Source organism: Carex rostrata, chromosome 10, assembly GCF_964058835.1.
Source record: "Carex rostrata chromosome 10, lpCarRost1.2, whole genome shotgun sequence".
NCBI lineage: Eukaryota > Viridiplantae > Streptophyta > Magnoliopsida > Poales > Cyperaceae > Carex > Carex rostrata.
The window spans coordinates 12,077,934-12,096,295 of NC_135927.1; the positions used below are offsets into that span (position 1 = coordinate 12,077,934).

Sequence of the window (18,362 nt, forward strand, 5' to 3'; positions counted from 1 at the left end):
AAGAGAGGGAGGTTGCGACCCCTGCCTATCCTCTAAAAATTCTCTTTATTATATTATATTGATTAATCAGACTAAAGTATCAATATTTATTTTTAATAAAAAAAATATTGTACACTTTTAACTTTTTTTCAACTAATAATATTTTCTCTTTCAACATTTAAAACTAGTCATTTTATTAAAGCAGATAATTATTGAGTCAAATTTACGTACTAGTTATTTTTTATGAAAGATCTATATTTATTATAGTTTATTTGATTAAAATTTAAACAATTCAATTTAGACAAAGATAATCTTTACATATAACAAAAGATGAATTGATATAATTTGGTTGACGTTGACGTAGTCTTAAATATCCATATTAGTTGGATATAAGCGCAAGTAAGCCTTTTTAATTTACATGTGAGAGAAGATTTAACCGAGATCATCTCACTATTTATTAAATAAACCCACTAAATCCCTTCTCTTCTACCTTCTCTCTCGCTCTCACAAATCGAGGCACGAGAATCTCCTACCAAGGAAAAACGATTCGTTTTCTCCTTTTGGTATCAAATAGAATCCAATCGTGCTTCGTCGTGGACATGGCCATGCCCCGCTAGATTCTCACTAAAACAAGCTCTAATCTTATCCCCAATTACTCTTCTACAGTTCTACTCTCGCAACTCCACGCAAGTTCGGCGCATTCCCATTGATCAATCAGAGCCGTTGATCGATGAAAATGGAAAGATCGCAGCCTTCAGTGGTGGCGATCGAGTGCGTGGCGAGCAGCTCGAAGGCCGAGGAGTGGGGTGGAGGAGACGCGGTGTTGCAAACTGGAGACGTGGTGGAGGAGATCAAAATCGGGGCATCGCCTGAAGTTAGATCTCCATTTAAAGGCGGGAAAGGTGGGCTAATGAAGACGTTGCATAGCTCGTTTAAGAGAGGGGATACCTCCATCCGCGTAAAGGTGCGTAAACATCTTTTTTTTTTTTTTTTTTTTTACTCGTTAGCTATTCTATGAGCTGAGTTCTTCTGTTCAGTTATGGTGTGGTGACTTGTTGCTTTTAGATCATGAGCTTTTTGTTACTGTTCTTATTTTCTGATAGATGTATTATGTGCAATTTTTCCCGTTACTTTTAGAATATAATTTACTTTTTCCCGTTACTTTTTGCGGTGACATTTTACAAAATTTGGTGTACAAAATAGAAATCATTTCATCTTGTACTTTAATTTTATTTAAAGTCTACAGTATGAAACCAACAATTCTCATATAACTAAACCAAGTTCATATAAAAATAAGATCGCGTTGTTCAAAACTTTCGTTTGTGCATTTGGAAGGTAAGAAGGGGACGAGACGAGTGTGCCGAGTTGCAAGCATGCATAGTCCCGCACGAGGCGGGAGGAAAGAAGCAGTACGTGCTGAGGTCCATCCACGATCCAAATTACGCTGTCGGATTTGTCGATAAGATGGAGAGCGAGTGCATGGAGCTACAAGGTATGTGAAATTTTTGACATTAGATGTTACAATATCATTTTCTTCAATAGCCACAGAGGACCTGAAGCTTCTATTTGCTTTTTTTTTTTTTCTTTTCTTTCATACAAGCTCCTTTTTGTTTCTTGTTCATATGATCATATCATTTATTGCGCCGCCCTCATGCGAAACCGTTGAAATCGCTATTTTATTCTATTTATTACTTATCTCTTTTCTCGATTTAAATTTATTATTTTCCAATTTGGACTTGAATAACAAAAATTGACTAAAAATTGGTCAGAATCTTTGGTCCCACTACGGTTTCGCCAGTTGGGGAAATGGATAACTATAATATGGCAATTGAATTTCGTGGGGAGGTTCTATTAGTGCAGGTGTTTTTTTTTCTTTAATAATGTACTGTCTTCTAACCATTTTCACACGGTTTCTCGAAAGGTACATGTTTTGGTACTATTCGGTGGTCCAGAGAGGATAAAAGATAGAATTATCTTATTTAATTTAAATATTTATAAATAAATTTCGTGTATTTTAGTAATTGGACTGAATATTGATTCATAAACAATTTAAAATTGATAGCTTTTCATTCTATATTTTTAGTTAGTTATTCAATGATTCCGTGTTGAATTTAATTTGTATAAATATTAATTTCGACTTTGTAGATACCAAACTCTTTTATTTATATATATATCTGTTTGCATATATCAAAATTACTTGGGCAGCTTGTCCGCCAATAGCTAAGCCATGTTAGCAACATGGTCACAGAAATTAATGCTCTGATTAAATTATGGACTATAGGTCATTAATGGATCACTAGGTCACTACTAGATGATATTTAAAACTATTGCTTCATAATAAAATAAAATATACTGTCTCATTTGATGTCTGGAATTGAATAATCACGATCTCATGTGGATCATAATATATCTAAAACTAAGATCCAATAGTTATATTCCATAGATAAATACTAACTGTTGCAAATTAGAGTAGCGTCTCTTGGTGCAGCCAATAGCTGCCAGCGAACTGTACTGGAGTTTGATTCTTCTATATTATATTTTTAAAAAGTAAAATATCGAGTCAGCTATATGTTGTATAAAATAATAAAAAATTAATTTCTACAGGGGATTGAAGAATGTTTATTTTGATAGAAAAAAGTGTCCAAATGAGAAAAGACCAAGGAAAGAATCACGGAAAGGAAAAAAAAAAAATCAGATTAGATATATTTAGACTAGATTAACAATGAAGGAAAATAAAAGGTACTAACAATTAAGGATCTACAGTAATGTTTCTAATATTGTATAATATAGTTTGCACGGCTAGAGGTGCTATCGGGTTAGATTGGGTTCGGGTATTATTATATTTGGACCCTTATCCTAAAAGTGTTCGGGTCTGAATTTCGATCCATATACTTATTTATTTCAAATCGGGTCGGGTCCGGATCCGGATATCTATCTACCCGTAAATATTTTGGGTCTAGTCTTTCGGTTCTGGGTAGAAATATACCCATAACTTGATTGTAGATTATCGGGTCCGGTTCGGATACGGGGCGGTTTCAGATTCGGAGCGGATATATATGTCACAACTCCAAAGCATTTGAAAAATTGTTTACATTTAAATATAATTATAATTTCTTAAACATCTCATATCATAAATCATTATAATATAAATTAAAAACTACTGCAAAATAAAAATTATACTATTGATCTTGTTCATAAATAATAAAATATATCATGCTACATAACACAATAAAAATAATAACTCTAAATTATTAGTTATCTATCTAAATTAAAAAAAAAATACCATCCTATTGATTCAACATTTGCAAGTACATTATCCCAATTACTATTTTGCATTCATATGTGTGTATAAACATAGCAAATATGTGACTGCATTCCATTTTCCCACATTAAAAAAAGTACTGGGCTCACCACGGCTAATGCAAAAATTAATATGCAAAGTTGTAGTTTTATATATTAATAGTTATTAATATATGTTTTGTCGGGTATTTATACGAGTATCGGGTCGGGTTCGATTATGTATCGGATAATTAAATGAAATCCATATCCTACCTATGATAATATCGGTTCCGGTTCGGATCCGGGTCGGATATTAAATTATTAATTTTATAACCGTACCCATAATTTAACCGGTTATATTTTTTAAATCATACCCTATCCAAATTAATCGGATCGGGTAATCGGGTAAAAGTAGCACACGGCATATAACTTTTTTGAAATATAACATTGTGATTCAATATGCTACTCTTATTTCATTCTATCTTTTCTATTCATCCAATTATATTTTGTTCAAGGGACCGCCTAATCCACCTGCAGCTTTCATCTAGAATATTTCTTAAGTTCTCCTTGATAAAATATGAAATAAAAAAAATATTGTCTGCCTAAAAATACTCAAGATTTATTTATTTATTTACTCTGAATTGAAATATTTTCCTGATTACCTTACCAACAAAATATCTGTAAAAGTGTACACACTTAAAATATGGTTAATATATTTTCCCAAACAGAAAAAACTTACTATATATTTTGGTAAGCTCAAAATATGGATAACCTATCTATTCATCAGATAATCAGGCCCAAGTATGAAATTAGTTACGTGCTAACTATACTACTACTAATTGCAGGAACAAGAAGCTCACGTGTTGTATGCGCATTGAGCAAAGCACAACTCCATGACGGGTACGTGGCGTACCCATGGGAGAAGAAAATGAGGGAGGGACTACCAATCCACAACTCGAGCATTTTTCTATCGATGCTGATACTGCCGAAGGCGCTAGACCGATCATCCTCCCGCTACCACTCGCTTGAAGACACACTCGCGCGGGCCAACGCGTGGCTCGAGTGCTCTCGGATTTCAGGCGTGCCGATCCAGTTCATGAATGTGCAAACCGAGGCGTTGCTCACTAAGGTATATATTTGATTTGAAGTATTTGACTGGCTAATTATGTGTACAGTTGAAACAAAAGCCCGAAAATTAGAAATTATTTGTTACCAAGGGTTGTCTTATTTGAGAGGAACTGGTAACAGGGAAATCCTGTTCAGGGATACTCAACTGCAGCAGGTTTAGTAAATGTACTTGGGACGTAAATTAAATTTGGTCTGGGGAACCTCCCTTTCGGCAGAAAATTCTTTTGTGATTTTATTTAATTTTAAAACAAGCGACTTTCTGTTTGTGAAATAACAGGAGAGCTTTTGTGGGATGTCTTTCTTTCTTTGTTTTTACTTCTGAGACTTATTTATGTTCAACATGTGATATCCTTCTTTATTTTTTTTTTTTTTTTCTATTTTCGTTTTACGATAGATTCAAGCCCTGTCTTATAGTTTATATCTTTGTTGAAGCCAAATTATGTTCTTAATTAATCCAAGTACTACTTTATACTTCCTTAACAAAAAGCCATGTATTTTTATTTCCAAGCATAGAACTACTAATACTGGGTTTCTGGCATATGCTTCTACCATAAAGAAAATAAAAAAAGGCTTATATTGCGTTACTAATTACCATTGTTTCATGCAGCAACCAGTAATAACAACAAAATATCTCTCATTGTTTCTTGTGCACAGATATCAGGGGAGACGGCGTCAGCAACAGTAAATTCTGGTTCATTATCAGACCTCTCCAACCTTTCAAATGCAAGCCTCTACGGGTTTGAGGACTATCATGGTGTGGACATTGGTGTGGTGAAAGCCGTGCGGCTATGGTACACAGCAGCTGTAGGAGAGATGCCAATTGAGATTCAATTGAAAGAAGACGACACCAAGCTTGGCTTTGCTATCAGCCGCACTGATGAGGTTCGTTTCCTTCGCTCCTACCTCCAGTTGTTTTTCGAAACATCAACTTTCAAATATGCAGGAGTTCGTATAGATTTCTCATTTGCACAGTGATGTGTACATACTTTGTAATTTGGGATCTTGCGGAGGCAAAATGTGTCTATAATGTTCCAGTAATTTTCTCATTCTAGGGGTTTATCTACATTTCATCGGTGATAGATGACGACCAAGATAAAGAGTTCCCTTCAACACGCTCAGGCTTGAGAGACCTCTACAAAGAAGCCAGAGCAGCATCAAAACTGCTAGTCATTTCCAGAGTGTCCAACCAAAAGGTTCTCCCTTGGTCGGTCTCTGCCTCAGGAGCGATCCGTTGCTTCGATACTGTTTCACTTAGCCAGAAACTCTCTCTGCACCGGCATGCATGCAAACCCATTCTTCTCCATGTGCTTATGTGGGACAAACCGGAAATCATTGCTGATGTAATGTCACACTTCATACCGTCACCTCATCCATTGGCACAACCTTTACCACTGCCACTTCCTGAGCCTGAGATGGCTGAGGGTTTCTCTTTCGACGATACTGAAAGTGAAACTCAGGGGAGGTTGGAGAGGGACACTGCTGGGGATATATCTTTTCGGTTCCATAATTTCGCAACGCCAAATAATTGGGTCTGAATAATTGCTTTACCAAATAACCTGTCATGGACTTGGACTTTGGTATGATTCGACTTAGCATCCATTTAGTTATGTATAGTTGGTTGTGCTGACATAACAAAATGAATGCACAATGCAGAGTTGTGCAGAGCAACGCAGGTGCAAGTTGGAGTGCCAAAATTTTCTCTTTCTTCTTTGGGGGTCCCAGCAGCAGTTTTCCCTAGTGTTGTACATGTATATAAATGCGTATTTGTTTCCATGAGTGTGTACTTAGCTGAGGTAATTTAAGATGGTAATACATATTAGAAACTTTGATCAATAATTTTGTATGAGAGGGTTATGATGTAATAGAATGTGGTCCAATTTTGGCAACTATGAACATTGGCCACATTGGCCTATTTTATTAGGGAAGCCATGAGAAGCATATTTGACCTTCAATTTCAGTGTTATTAATCTCATTCAACAAATTCTGAATGAATGTGTTGAACTAGAAGAAATGACACATATGGTGACAAATAAGAAATACACATATAAAAATGCTTTTATCCTCATTAAATATTTGAACTGGAAGAAGGTCCATTTCTCATTTGGATTTGGTCTTCATGTAAGATTGGAGAATCGATCCCTTTTTATTTTATTTTTCAAACATGCCATTTTCTTTTAATTAAGAGGGAGGTATTCAACGCTAGGGGTGTTCAAACGGTCGGTTCGGTTTAAACCGAACTAAAATAATCAAACCGAACTTAAAACCGAAGTTTGAAAATCCAACCGAACCGACCGAACTAAAATAGCAAACCGAATTAAAACCGAATCATTTAAACCGATTTAAACTTCGGTTTGTTCGGTTGAACCGAACTTTCTCAAAAATCAAAACTCAATACATCTATAATACTCAATTTAAACTTTGGTTTTGATTAATGAACCAATTTAAACTTCGGTTTTGATTAATGAACCAAAATAATACTAGAAGTCTTGACCCTATCAATAAAATCGGTCGGTTCGGTTTAATCGGTTTTGAGAAATCAAAACCGAACCGAACCATTTAAACCGAACTAAGTCACAAAATCAACCGAACCGAACCAATTCAACCGAACAACCGAACCATTTAAACCGAATCTTACCGGTTCGGTTCAAAACCAAATAAACCGAACCATTTGAACACCCCTATTCAACGCCAAACATTCCGGTACTGCCTTACTGTTGTCAGTGAAAGGAATACTTTTTATAGGAAACCTACCCAAAAAGAGTGTCTGTTTAATTAAAGGGAGAATTGGTTCTATGCCACTCCAAAACTTGAAAATTAGAAAAATGCCACTCCAAAACATGAAATTAGTTATTTGCCACCGCAAAACCTTTTTATTTAGCTAATTGCCACCTATACTGTATTGTTCGATAATTATATAATAAAAATACTAAAATTAATCATGCTGACAATAATGCCCCTCATCATCTCCCCTCCATACTTCTTCTCCTCTTCGCCAGGAAGCAAGTAGGAAGCACTCCCACCTATGAATTTGATGGATTAGTGGTGACAGGAAGCAAGTAGGAAGCACGCACCAAAAAGGGAAGGCCTTTCTCTGGTCCATATCCCGTTCTCTAGTCCAGGTCTGAGCCTGCTTCAGCTCATACCAGAATGTACCAGTACCAGTTCAGTACTGTCACATCTTCCTGTCAGCATACCACTGCACAGTGCACAGTGATACTTCTAAGAAGCAATTATAAGTAGCAACTTATAATCTATTGTAATTTAGGAATGCAACATATGTGAAGAAGTAATTGAACTAACCAGGGATGGTGCTTGATGTGCCTGGATCCAACTCAAGGTCACATCTATCATTTCCACAAGGATAAAAAAAGAATTGAGATTTTTCTAGATCCGATTAATTTGGGGTTTTCTTACCTTTTGCTTTGTTATTGATGATGACCAAATTTTCAAATTATTGAGTTTCAAAGCTGTTGACTCGATTAAATTTTCGGATTTCTGAAAATTAATTAAGACTTTTAATTGTTTGGGCTGAAATTTCTTTTCTTAAGTGATGATTCATTATTGTGAAAATTTAGTGATTTTCATTGAAAGTATCAGTTTCAATAAAAATACGGGAAACTTTTTATCAGTTTTGCTCAAATTTTAATTTGAATTGATTCTCTCGTGTCCAATTGGAAGAAAAGGTCCCGGAGAAAATTAAAGAAGCAGAGGAAAGGTTAGCAGTGATTTCTGAAAGAGAAAAGAGAGAGGAAGAAAAAGAAGCGGAGGATGAGAATTTAGCAGCGAAGGAGAAGAAGAAAACGATTCCTGCGGAGCAAAATCTCAACTCTGAAGAGGATGAAATGAAGGGTAAAATTGGAAATATCAAAATAAATTATACACAGATCATTTTAGGGAAAATTATACACCTCAATACAGTATAGGTGGCAATTAGCTAAATAAAAATGTTTTGTGGTGGCAAATAACTAATTTCATGTTTTGAGGTGATATTTTTCTAATTTCCAAATTTTGGAGTGGCATGGAACCAATTCTCCCTTAATTAAAATCTTATGACATGCTACTACAATTACAAAATAAAATTATCCATTGTGTTCCTATTTAATAGGAAACAGGGAAAAAAATATAGCAAAAGACATGACAGCCTAATTGAATTGAAATAAATTTAAATTCGACACTGAAGCCAGATGACAATTGAAGCCCAATATTTCCAGCACTAAAATATGTGACCAATAAGGCCTATGTGAATATGGGTCATGTGAATGCATGATTATAATATATTAATATTCCATATTACCTTTTTATCTGCTAAAGAGGCCTTTAATGATAGTAACACTTTACTGAACATTGGATTTTTAGTCTGCTAATTGCTATGATCTTGGCGGGTCTTCGTTTTGCATTTGATTCCCCACTAGGATTTTGGGCTTTTATTTTGGTGATTTCCTATAGGTGGTAATGCGCATCTTTTTCATCGGGTAGCTGCTCACCATTTTAAAGTATATATCTGTGGTTCGAGAAATGGAATTTCTATTCTCGATTCAGACAAGACTGATTTTTTTACGAAAATGTTCTTTTTTTTTTCAAGGATCTTCCATTCGTCAGCAGTCATAGAGCACAACAAACAATGTTATTTCTACCATAGTTCTTTGTATCCATTTTTTTTGTTTATAGGAAGAAACGAGAGTCACGCCCTGATTTGATTAATAAAAAAACTGATACAAGAGTTTTGTACCAGAGTGTAAACGGTAATTAGAAGGAATTTTCTGAATGCAAGATTTTTATTCAATTTTTGATCAAATCTTACAAGCACTGCTTGTGCCTTATTTATAGGTAATTACAACATTTAATTATGATTAGACTCTTCTAATGAGCCGAATTTTTTTTTAAAATATCATAATAAAAAAATAAACCAAAAGACCGAAATCCGGGCCGCATAGCTAATCTGCGGCCCATTTACAGAGAGCCGCATATTGGCTTAGAGGTCCTCAAAATGTAAATATATTCAATATTACATTGCGTTTTTTGTGCTTTTGGGGGACCTAGTCAATCTGCACCCCCCTATAAATGGGCCGCAGATTGGCTGTGTGACCCGATAAATATGGAAATCCCCCAAATCTAGGGTCTTTTAGTTTATCTTTTTTTTGTGCTACAAATAAAAATTTTGGTCTAATGAGAGTTCCACCAACTACTGCCTAGTCTAACAACCATGCTAACATATTGTTTGTTACAATAACTAACTATTAGCCTAACATGATATGCTAAACCGCTGCCTTCTCTTCGGTATTTTCCACTGGAAGGTTGTATCAAGATGCCTTGAACCTGTGAGAGCGAGATGAGAGTGGAGCTTAGAGCATGAAACCACACATGAGGACTTTGCTTGAGACCATAGATGACTTTGGCAAGACGACAAACATAATTGGGCTTCGATGAATCCTCAAAATCAGGAGGTTGTTGCATGAACACGGTTTCTTGAAGATCACCGTGTAAGAATGCATTATGAACATCGAGTTGTTGAATTGGCCATCCATATGTGAGAGCCAAGGTGAGAACAAGCCTAATGGTAGTCGGACGTACAACGGGGCTAAAGGTTTCAAAATAATCGATGCCCTCTTCTTGATGAAACCCTTTAGCTACAACACGAGTCTTGTAGCATTCTAAGGAGCCATCCATCTGTCTTTTGATTTTAAACACCCATTTACAGCCCACGACATTTTGTTCGGAATAAGAGGGAACCAATTCCCAAGTCCAATTAGAAAGGTGTGCCTCATGTTCTTTATTAATTGCCTAGACCCAATGTGCATGTGATTTGGCTTGATTATAGGTCTTAGGCTCGAAATTAATGTATGTTTTGGCCATAAATGTGACATGATCCGGAAATTTTCTAGGACTGGGAGTATTATCACTGGTACGAGTAGTCATGTGGTGCACAGTTTGAGGCTGAATAGGTGCCTGGACAGAAGTTGGAGGCTCTCTGTGAGAAGGGAGGCGCGCAGCTAAGTTTTGAATATAAGAAGCTGGAGTCGAATCTTCTCCAAGAGGGAATGGACCTGAAAATTCTGAGGGACCAATGGAGGCGGCTGAAGTGGAGGGATCAGATGAAGATAGGTCGAATCCGTTCTAACTTGAGAAGGACCCAACAAGTGAAGAAGGTGTAGAGATATAGAGCCGCCAGATCCAGTGATAGAGTTGGGTATCCTAGAACAAACTATTGTTTGTGTTTCTTGTTCATATGATTGATTCACGATAGTTAATTTGTTGCCTAAAGTTGCATTATTTATGGTTTATCTAAGTGTTTAGATTGAGTGACAACTATACTATAAAAGTAATGAACTTTAAAGTATCCCTAGCCAAGGTAATCAGCAAGGAACACTGATTGCATGTGAGGCTAGTGTGACGGTTGAATGCTGTGATTTAAGCTAACGGATCAACTCAGACTTGCTGCCGATTCAATGTCACAGATACATATAAGTGTTTATATGTCATCGGATTTGACCATGCATGAACATCACTAAAATCTTGCTTGTCCTCAAGCAAAATCCAAACCTAGGCATCGAGCCGGTATCTAAACTTACCAAAGTGCCATTTAAATTCCTAAATGAGAAAAACTCGCATGATCTTGCTATCATTAAAAATCCTGATAATCCTTTTGGATAGCAATTTGGATTTTTCTTGATTAATTTTAATTCACCCCACAATTCAATTACTCAAAATTCATATTCAAAGATGCCTCAATATTTGCAAAAACTAATCCTTTGAACTTATAAATATCTCATTTTTCTACCAAAATTATGCCCTCATTTTGTGGTGATTTTTCTTTTCGCCCCTCCCAAGCTTGGAGCAATCTTAGGCTAGAAAGTTATGAACCTCATGTGTTGATATAATGCAAAATTAAATGTTTTTTTGTTACTTTTATTTTCATGACACTATAATCTTTATCCTTAGTACAAAATCGGCTAGTTATAGGTAGTTAATCATACCCAACTGTTTTAATTCAAAAATGCATTTGCATGCTCTTGGTTCAACCCTTCCATGACACGAGCTCACACTTGTGATGTAAACTCAGTCACTTTATCGGGTAAACTAGCGGAGCAAAGTGTCAAAAACTCATTACTGTAAGTACGTCATTTCACCGTAACATAGCCAAACAGAGTCCTAATTTATTCTCAATTTTTTTTTTCAATTTAACCCTTTGCCAACATTTTTTGAAAAAAATATCATGAATACACACATCCAAAGGTATACTCTCATACCGATGGATATCCCAATCTTTCTATTGTTCAAAAATCCAAAATTTTCTATTTTAAAAGACATAATTCGGTTTCAAAATGCTTTTTTGATACAATTCAATTTTTTATTTTTTTCAAAATCTCAAAATATCTCTTCCTATGTAATTCTTTGATCAAATATGGGGTTATTTCTAAATTTTCAAAGTCATCCAAATCACAACCAAAATTTTTCAATCAAGTTCTTAACTCTAGCAATCACACAAATTTATCGCCTAAAAAAATGCAAATTTTCGAAAAATAAACATGACCTAAATGCAGATATAATTTTCTTCTACTCAACCCCCAAGCTTGAATGAAGCATTGTCCTCAATGCTTAAATTCACATAAGAAAAAGTAAATAGAAGAAAACATGGAGCGAGGGGTGAACCGGGGGCACCTCATTGGTGGGAGGTGGTGTTAGTGTAATAATCTAGAAGTCAATAATACGATAAATTATCATAAAACTTTGTTCATAAATTGAATATTTAATTATATATCATTTTGTTGCCTTGAGTATTATTGTATTATGGATCATTTCGAGTTCATGACTAGAATTGTGAAACTCCATAATTAAGATGATATACTCTTAAAAAGTCACTGACCAAGGTAATTAGCAGGAACACTAATTAACCGTTACTAGGTTAGTATGTGGATTAAAAGATGGTTAAGTTTTACAAACTATTGACACGAGATGTCATTTTAATCACATAGATACATGTTCTAGGAACATGATATTTGATAGACCCCGAATGAAACATTAAATAGAATTGTGTTCGTGTCATTAATGTTTTCATTCAGTGTCAAGTTCTACAGTATTAGGTATTCATCGTTCCTACTAAGAGATGTGTATGTGTGAGTGTTATCTAACGCTGTCCGTAAAAAGCAGTCATAACGGTAGCACTTCCATATGTATAGCTTAGCTAAGGAAGTGATGGTTTACCAAAAGTACTATTGTCCCTCGTATTTTTGTATGAGCTATAGCATCACTGGGCCCCTTGGTAGAGTTAGATTATCTGCATGTGGTATAATTACAAGAGTAATTATATTTGATAATATGCTCAAGATCAAGAAAAGATTCAGTTAGCAAGGATGACACACATCTACCTTGAAACTGATCTGATAGCTATGAGACAGATGAACTGACACAAGTAAATTATTTACTGAATCGTGATATTGTACAGTACAGTATCATTTGTGTAATTGGATGGTCATGATGTATTTTGCCAGATGCCGCTCATGATTATAGAAGTTAAAACAGTTTTAATTCTATTTACCAACATAACACAGATCCTATTGGGTCACACCATATAGGAGTTAATCGGAGAATCGTATTGTGATTGATTATAAATTGGTTATGATCAATAGTAAGATGGTTATAATTAATTATACGTGATATAATTAAATTATAAATGTCATATAAAAATGACAAGCAGAAACAACGGTAATTTATAAACGTACACGTTACGTTGTATAAAAGTTACCGAAACAACAACCGCAAGAAATATAATTGTTCAGAATAATTATACGAATATTATTTGTATTCGGGCCGAGGGCATTCGGGTCTTTTCAGATTCATCCTTATCCGCATGACACGTCATCGATCCTATCCACATGACACCTCACCCCCTAGGTGGCATGCCTTGTCATAGGGGTATTTTGGTCTTTTCACACCATTTTAGAGGCTATAAATAGAGGGGTGCATGTAGAGAGAAAAACCACTAATTCACTCGTATCGTTTCGTGTCGAAACGAATCGGTATTTTCTCTCTTTCTTGGTTTCTCTCCCAAATAGTGTTTCGGTTGAGAAAAGAAAGTTATACGTAGTTGACGTATAATCTTGCGGGTTGTTGTGAAGTATATTTACGGGATCGATGAATAGTGTTTTCCCGAATTTTGCAGTATTTCAGTTTTGCTCATTGATGAAACTGAGTAACCGAAAATTCGTGTTTACGGGTTTTCGTCTTTTTCTTCATGAATAGTGTTTTTGCTGTATACCGCGGTTTAGAGTATTTCTGGCAAAAGAAATAAACCGTTCTCTGGTTAGTCCGGTGGATAACCGATAGAGGTATCAGACGTCTGATACTCCGAGACGAGTCATTCCCGATGTAGCTCTTCTCGCTCGGTCTGCATTCCAACTGTGATTTGGAAACAAGGTATAAATTGTTATATTAATATATTTAATTGGTAAATAGATTAAAGCTTTAGAAAATCAATTATGGAGTAGATCTGTAAATAGGATTAAACGGATCTTCTTGATTCATTTAATCCGTAGCTTAAGTTAGATGTAAAATTTTTTGTTTTACTCTTTCCGCAACTTAAGCAAATAAATGGGTTTGAACCGTCAAAACCCAACAGACTTAATCAATGGGTTTGAACCGTCAAAACCCAACAGGTGGGTCGGGTGGATCTTGGCGGAGCGCTGTGAATAGAGGTACACGGACCGTGTGTTGTGAGACACAACTCCCATATGCTGGATTTCTAGGTTAGTGCTGATGGCGAGGAGTTGCTCGTTGGGAAATGAGTCATCAATCGGTAGGTTGACAGTGTTCTCATCCTCCCAATGAAGTCGGGATAGATGGTCTGCCACAGAGTTCTCGACAATGGCGTGCATCCTTTGGCAAAAATCAAAGCAGCTTGAACCCCCTTTGGTGGTATTCTGAAGAGACCGACGGAGGTCGGTCAATCTCGCCTAAGAAGTAGCGTAAAACGAGTGCTAGAGTAGCATCCAGATATCAACGGAGGTCGTGCAAGAGACTATCTGATTTAGGATCATTTCAGATAAAGAAGCGTGAAGCCAACTGAAGAGGAGTTGATCATGTTTGTACCAGCGGAAGTAGACATAATTGGATTGATGAACTCCTTCAACTGTGATGGTCTTGAGCGAAGGAACCCCATCAAGACACTTTAACGGATCGTGGCCATGAAAAGCAGGAAGAATCTGGGATTTCCATGCTAAGAAATTGTCCCAATTCAGTTTTGTTGAAATTGAGAGATGAAGAATGACCAAAGGCTTGACAGAATTCAGGTTAGTGCTAGCATTTGTGTTTGAATTGGATTGATCTTGAGAGGTTTGGGAGGGTAGGATTAATTGGGAAAGAAGATAGAGACATAATGCTCTGATACCATGTAAACGGTAATTAGAAGAAGGAATTTTTCTGAATGCAATATTTTTATTCAATTCTTGATCAAATCTTACAAGCACTAGTTATGCCTTATTTATAGGCAATTACAACATTTAACTATGGTTAGACTCTTCTAACGAGAGTTCTAACAACTACTGCCTAGTCTAACAACAATGCTAACATATTGTCCGTTACAATAACTAACTATTAGCCAAACATGATAAGCTAAACTGCTATCTTCTCTTATGTCACTAGTGGAAAATATGGAATCAGGATCGGTTATATACACATATCAGTATCGGAATCCAACCGATCCTGTTGAATGCGATACTGATACTATCAGGATCGGTTTTATATTTTTTAAAGAACCGATCCAAATAGAAACTATTAGGATCGGTTTTTTAACAAAACCGATCTTAATAGTTGTTATCTAGATCGGTTTTTGCCTAAGAACCGATCCCGATACGTACTATCAAGATCGGTTTTTATCTGATCGGTTTTTAGATAAAAACCGATCTTGATAGTATTTTCGAATTTTTAAAAAAAAATTACATAACAACCGATCCAGATACGTACTATCAAGATCGATTTTTATATAAAAACCGATCTTGATAGTTTTTTCGAATTTTTTTTAATTAAAAATTACATATCAAGATCGGTTTTTATATAAAAACAGATCTTGATAGTTTTTTCGAATTTTTTTTTTAATTAAAAATTACATATCAAGATCGGTTTTTATATAAAAACCGATCTTAATAGTATTTTCTATTTTTTTTTAAAATTACATATCTAGATCGGTTTTTATATAAAACCGATCCTGATGTTTTATTGAAGCTAAAAAAATTATTTTTATTTATTTGACCAGCTTCCATATATATATTGCTGACCAGCATCCTAAATTTTTTTTTTTGCATAATAAGAAGCAATAATCAATTAAATATCATATACACATTCTAAATTAATTATCATACACATCTTAAACTATTACAAAAAATTCATGTACTTCATACAAAGTTTTGTGAAGCATTACATATTATAACAAGAAATTTAAATCAAAAAAAAATTAATTAACAAACATACAAGTGACTAATTGGGCTATTTCTTCAATTAACACACATTTATGCAATATACACATTTATGCAATTAATGTAAAACACAACAATAAAAAAATCAATAATTACCTCTTTTGCAATCACATCACTTGAGATTAAAAAAAACCCTAAAAACAAAAACAAAGGTAACAATTAGATGGAAAAACATTTTCCAATAAAAAATACAAAAAAATGTGTTTTAAAAGTATAATAATGAGAAAATTAGATAAAGCTAATACCATGATAGTTGATCGGCCGGATGATTAAGTAACTTGAGCGAGATGTCCTCAAAACTGTAAAACAATATACAAACACCATTAATTAATTTTTGAAACAATAAAAAAAATTAAAAACTTACACAATTGAGCCGGAGTTGCGAGAGGCTCGGCTTTGAGAGGAAGAGACGGAGAGAAAGAGAGAGAGAGACACGGAGGAGAGGGAGAGACGGAGAGAGAGAGAGAGAGACACAAAGAGTACAGAGGGAGAGACGGAGACAGAGAGAGAGACGCTAAGTTGAAAATGAGAGGCGCGAAATGAAAATAAGAAGAAACCTAAGCAGGTTATATAGGGAGTTATCATTAGGATCGGTTGTTTATAAAAAACCGATCCTAATAGTATCAGGATCGGTTTTTTATACAAAAACCGATCCTGATACTATTAGGATCGGTTTTTTTATAAAAAAACCGATCTTGATAATCTTTTTTTTTTTCAAAGTCGGTTCTGCAAAAAAAAAAAAAAAAAAAAAAAAAATCAGGGTCGGTTTTTTATAAAAAACCGATCCTGATACTATTAGGATCGGTTTTTTATAAAAAACCGACCCTAATAGTATTTTTTTTTTTTTTTTTGCAGAACCCACTTTGAAAAAAAAATAGTATCAAGATCGGTTTTTTATAAAAAACCGATCTTGATACTATATATAAGAAAGATCACTGAGGTAAACCCCACTCATATTGATGGTCTATCAACCATCAAACGGCTACCATTTATTTTCTTTTCTGTTTGGTAATGCATGTACACAGATTAATATTAAGAAAAATGTGAAAAATATAAAATTTATTTATTTGTGTTTGTATGGCCAAATCAACTCTACTATGATCAATTTTGTACAATTTTATTATTATTAATGGCATCAAATTGTTAAATGGAATGCAGACCGTTCATTTCTGCATGATCATCCAACGGTGGGTCTGTAATTAAATGACATGTAATAATTTTTAAAATGATCAAGATATAACATGGAACATTAATAACGTAAAAGTGCCGAAGGCCCGACAACTGTAAGTTTTGATCCAACGTAAATTATTTACGGCTGTGCGATGTTGCTATATTGTTTTGCTTTGATGAACTAGTACACGAATCCCGAATTGTATCAAATTTTATAATGGTGAAATTAATATGACATTCTTTCATTTTAACGGTTCCGATCAACCAAATGCTAATATTCGTATTCGTTCCTTCACAACCCCACACAACAAGAGTTCAAGTCCTATGTATATTATTATATGGCACAAGTCATTGATGCATCATGCATGATTGTATAAAAAAAATTTAATTTTCAAAATGACTTCAAAATGAAATATCAATGTCAAATAACTAATTATATTATCACATAAATTTTAATAATATAAATTACATTAATTTTCATCAAATTTTTTTTATAATTGAACCATATGCCATATACAACAACCATATATATATTCTATTAATCACCACACTAATTACATATAACACAAATACCTAATTACATATACTTCTCAATATTAAAATTACAAACATAAATATTTTAAAATATTGAAAAAAAAACTAATTATAAAATGAAATTTGATATCTCAATTTTGAAGCTGTCACTGTGCCAATTTGTTTTCAATCCGAACAAAGCATTTTAGACTACATACAGCGCACCACACAAAGTTGGTTCTGCAAACAAAAAAAAAAAATAGTATTAGAATTGGTTATTTGAAATAACTGATTCTAATACTATTTTTTTTTTTCAAAGTTGGTTCTAAAAAAAAAAAACCATTCTTTCTAGTACAACTACATGTGCTTTCTAGTACAACTACATGTGAATAGTTTTTAAGATCGGTTTTTTTAAATAAACCGATCCAGATACTTATTAGGATCGGGTGTCCCATATAACCGATCCAGATAGGCCGATCCTGATTCCTGTTTTTCCACTAGTGTCTATTTGTGATTGAAATGGATGTGCCCAGTATATCTCTAATACAGAGGGTATAAATTACAATTTGCTCAAAACAATTGACCTAAAATACCCTTACCCTAATGCATAAATAAAGAGAAACAAAAAAAAATATAAGTCTACCCTCCAAAATAAAAAAATAAAAAAGTGCAAAATAAGAGTATGAGGGCGTGCTTCATAACCAACGTCTATAGAGGAAGAAGGAACGAGGAGAAAGAGAAACGAGAGTTCTCCCTCTCCGAACAGTAAATCCTACACCCTGAATCGTGACAAATTTCGTCAAAAATTAACAACATGCCCCTCCG

At 34.6% G+C, this 18,362-nt stretch overlaps 1 protein-coding gene across 2 annotated transcripts; it reads left to right on the plus strand.

Moving 5' to 3' along the window:
* Nucleotides 1-374: 374 nt before the first annotated feature.
* On the plus strand, nucleotides 375-6,275 carry LOC144560498 (uncharacterized). Of its 2 annotated transcripts, XR_013513409.1 has the most exons (6): nucleotides 375-943; nucleotides 1,315-1,471; nucleotides 4,104-4,387; nucleotides 5,041-5,268; nucleotides 5,439-6,059; nucleotides 6,115-6,275. XR_013513409.1 is itself a non-coding variant. In XM_078309717.1 (5 exons), exons 1-5 carry the CDS (start codon nucleotides 710-712, stop codon nucleotides 5,919-5,921), a joined length of 1,386 nt encoding a protein of 461 aa, XP_078165843.1. In that variant the 5' UTR covers nucleotides 375-709; the 3' UTR covers nucleotides 5,922-6,275. The 2 variants fall into 2 exon arrangements, 1 of the variants encoding a protein (XP_078165843.1); XM_078309717.1 differs by having other exon boundaries at nucleotides 5,439-6,275.
* The last annotated feature ends 12,087 nt before the right edge of the window (nucleotides 6,276-18,362 follow it).

What these genes read in the sequence shown, in the direction of transcription:
- LOC144560498 (XM_078309717.1), top strand. Translation starts at nt 710, where the DNA reads ATGAAAATGGAAAGATCGCAGCCTTCAGTGGTGGCGATCGAGTGCGTG. An exon ending in ATACCTCCATCCGCGTAAAG is followed by an intron (nt 944 to 1,314) that starts GTGCGTAAACAT and finishes TGCATTTGGAAG; the next exon opens with GTAAGAAGGGGACGAGACGA. An exon ending in CCGAGGCGTTGCTCACTAAG is followed by an intron (nt 4,388 to 5,040) that starts GTATATATTTGA and finishes TCTTGTGCACAG; the next exon opens with ATATCAGGGGAGACGGCGTC.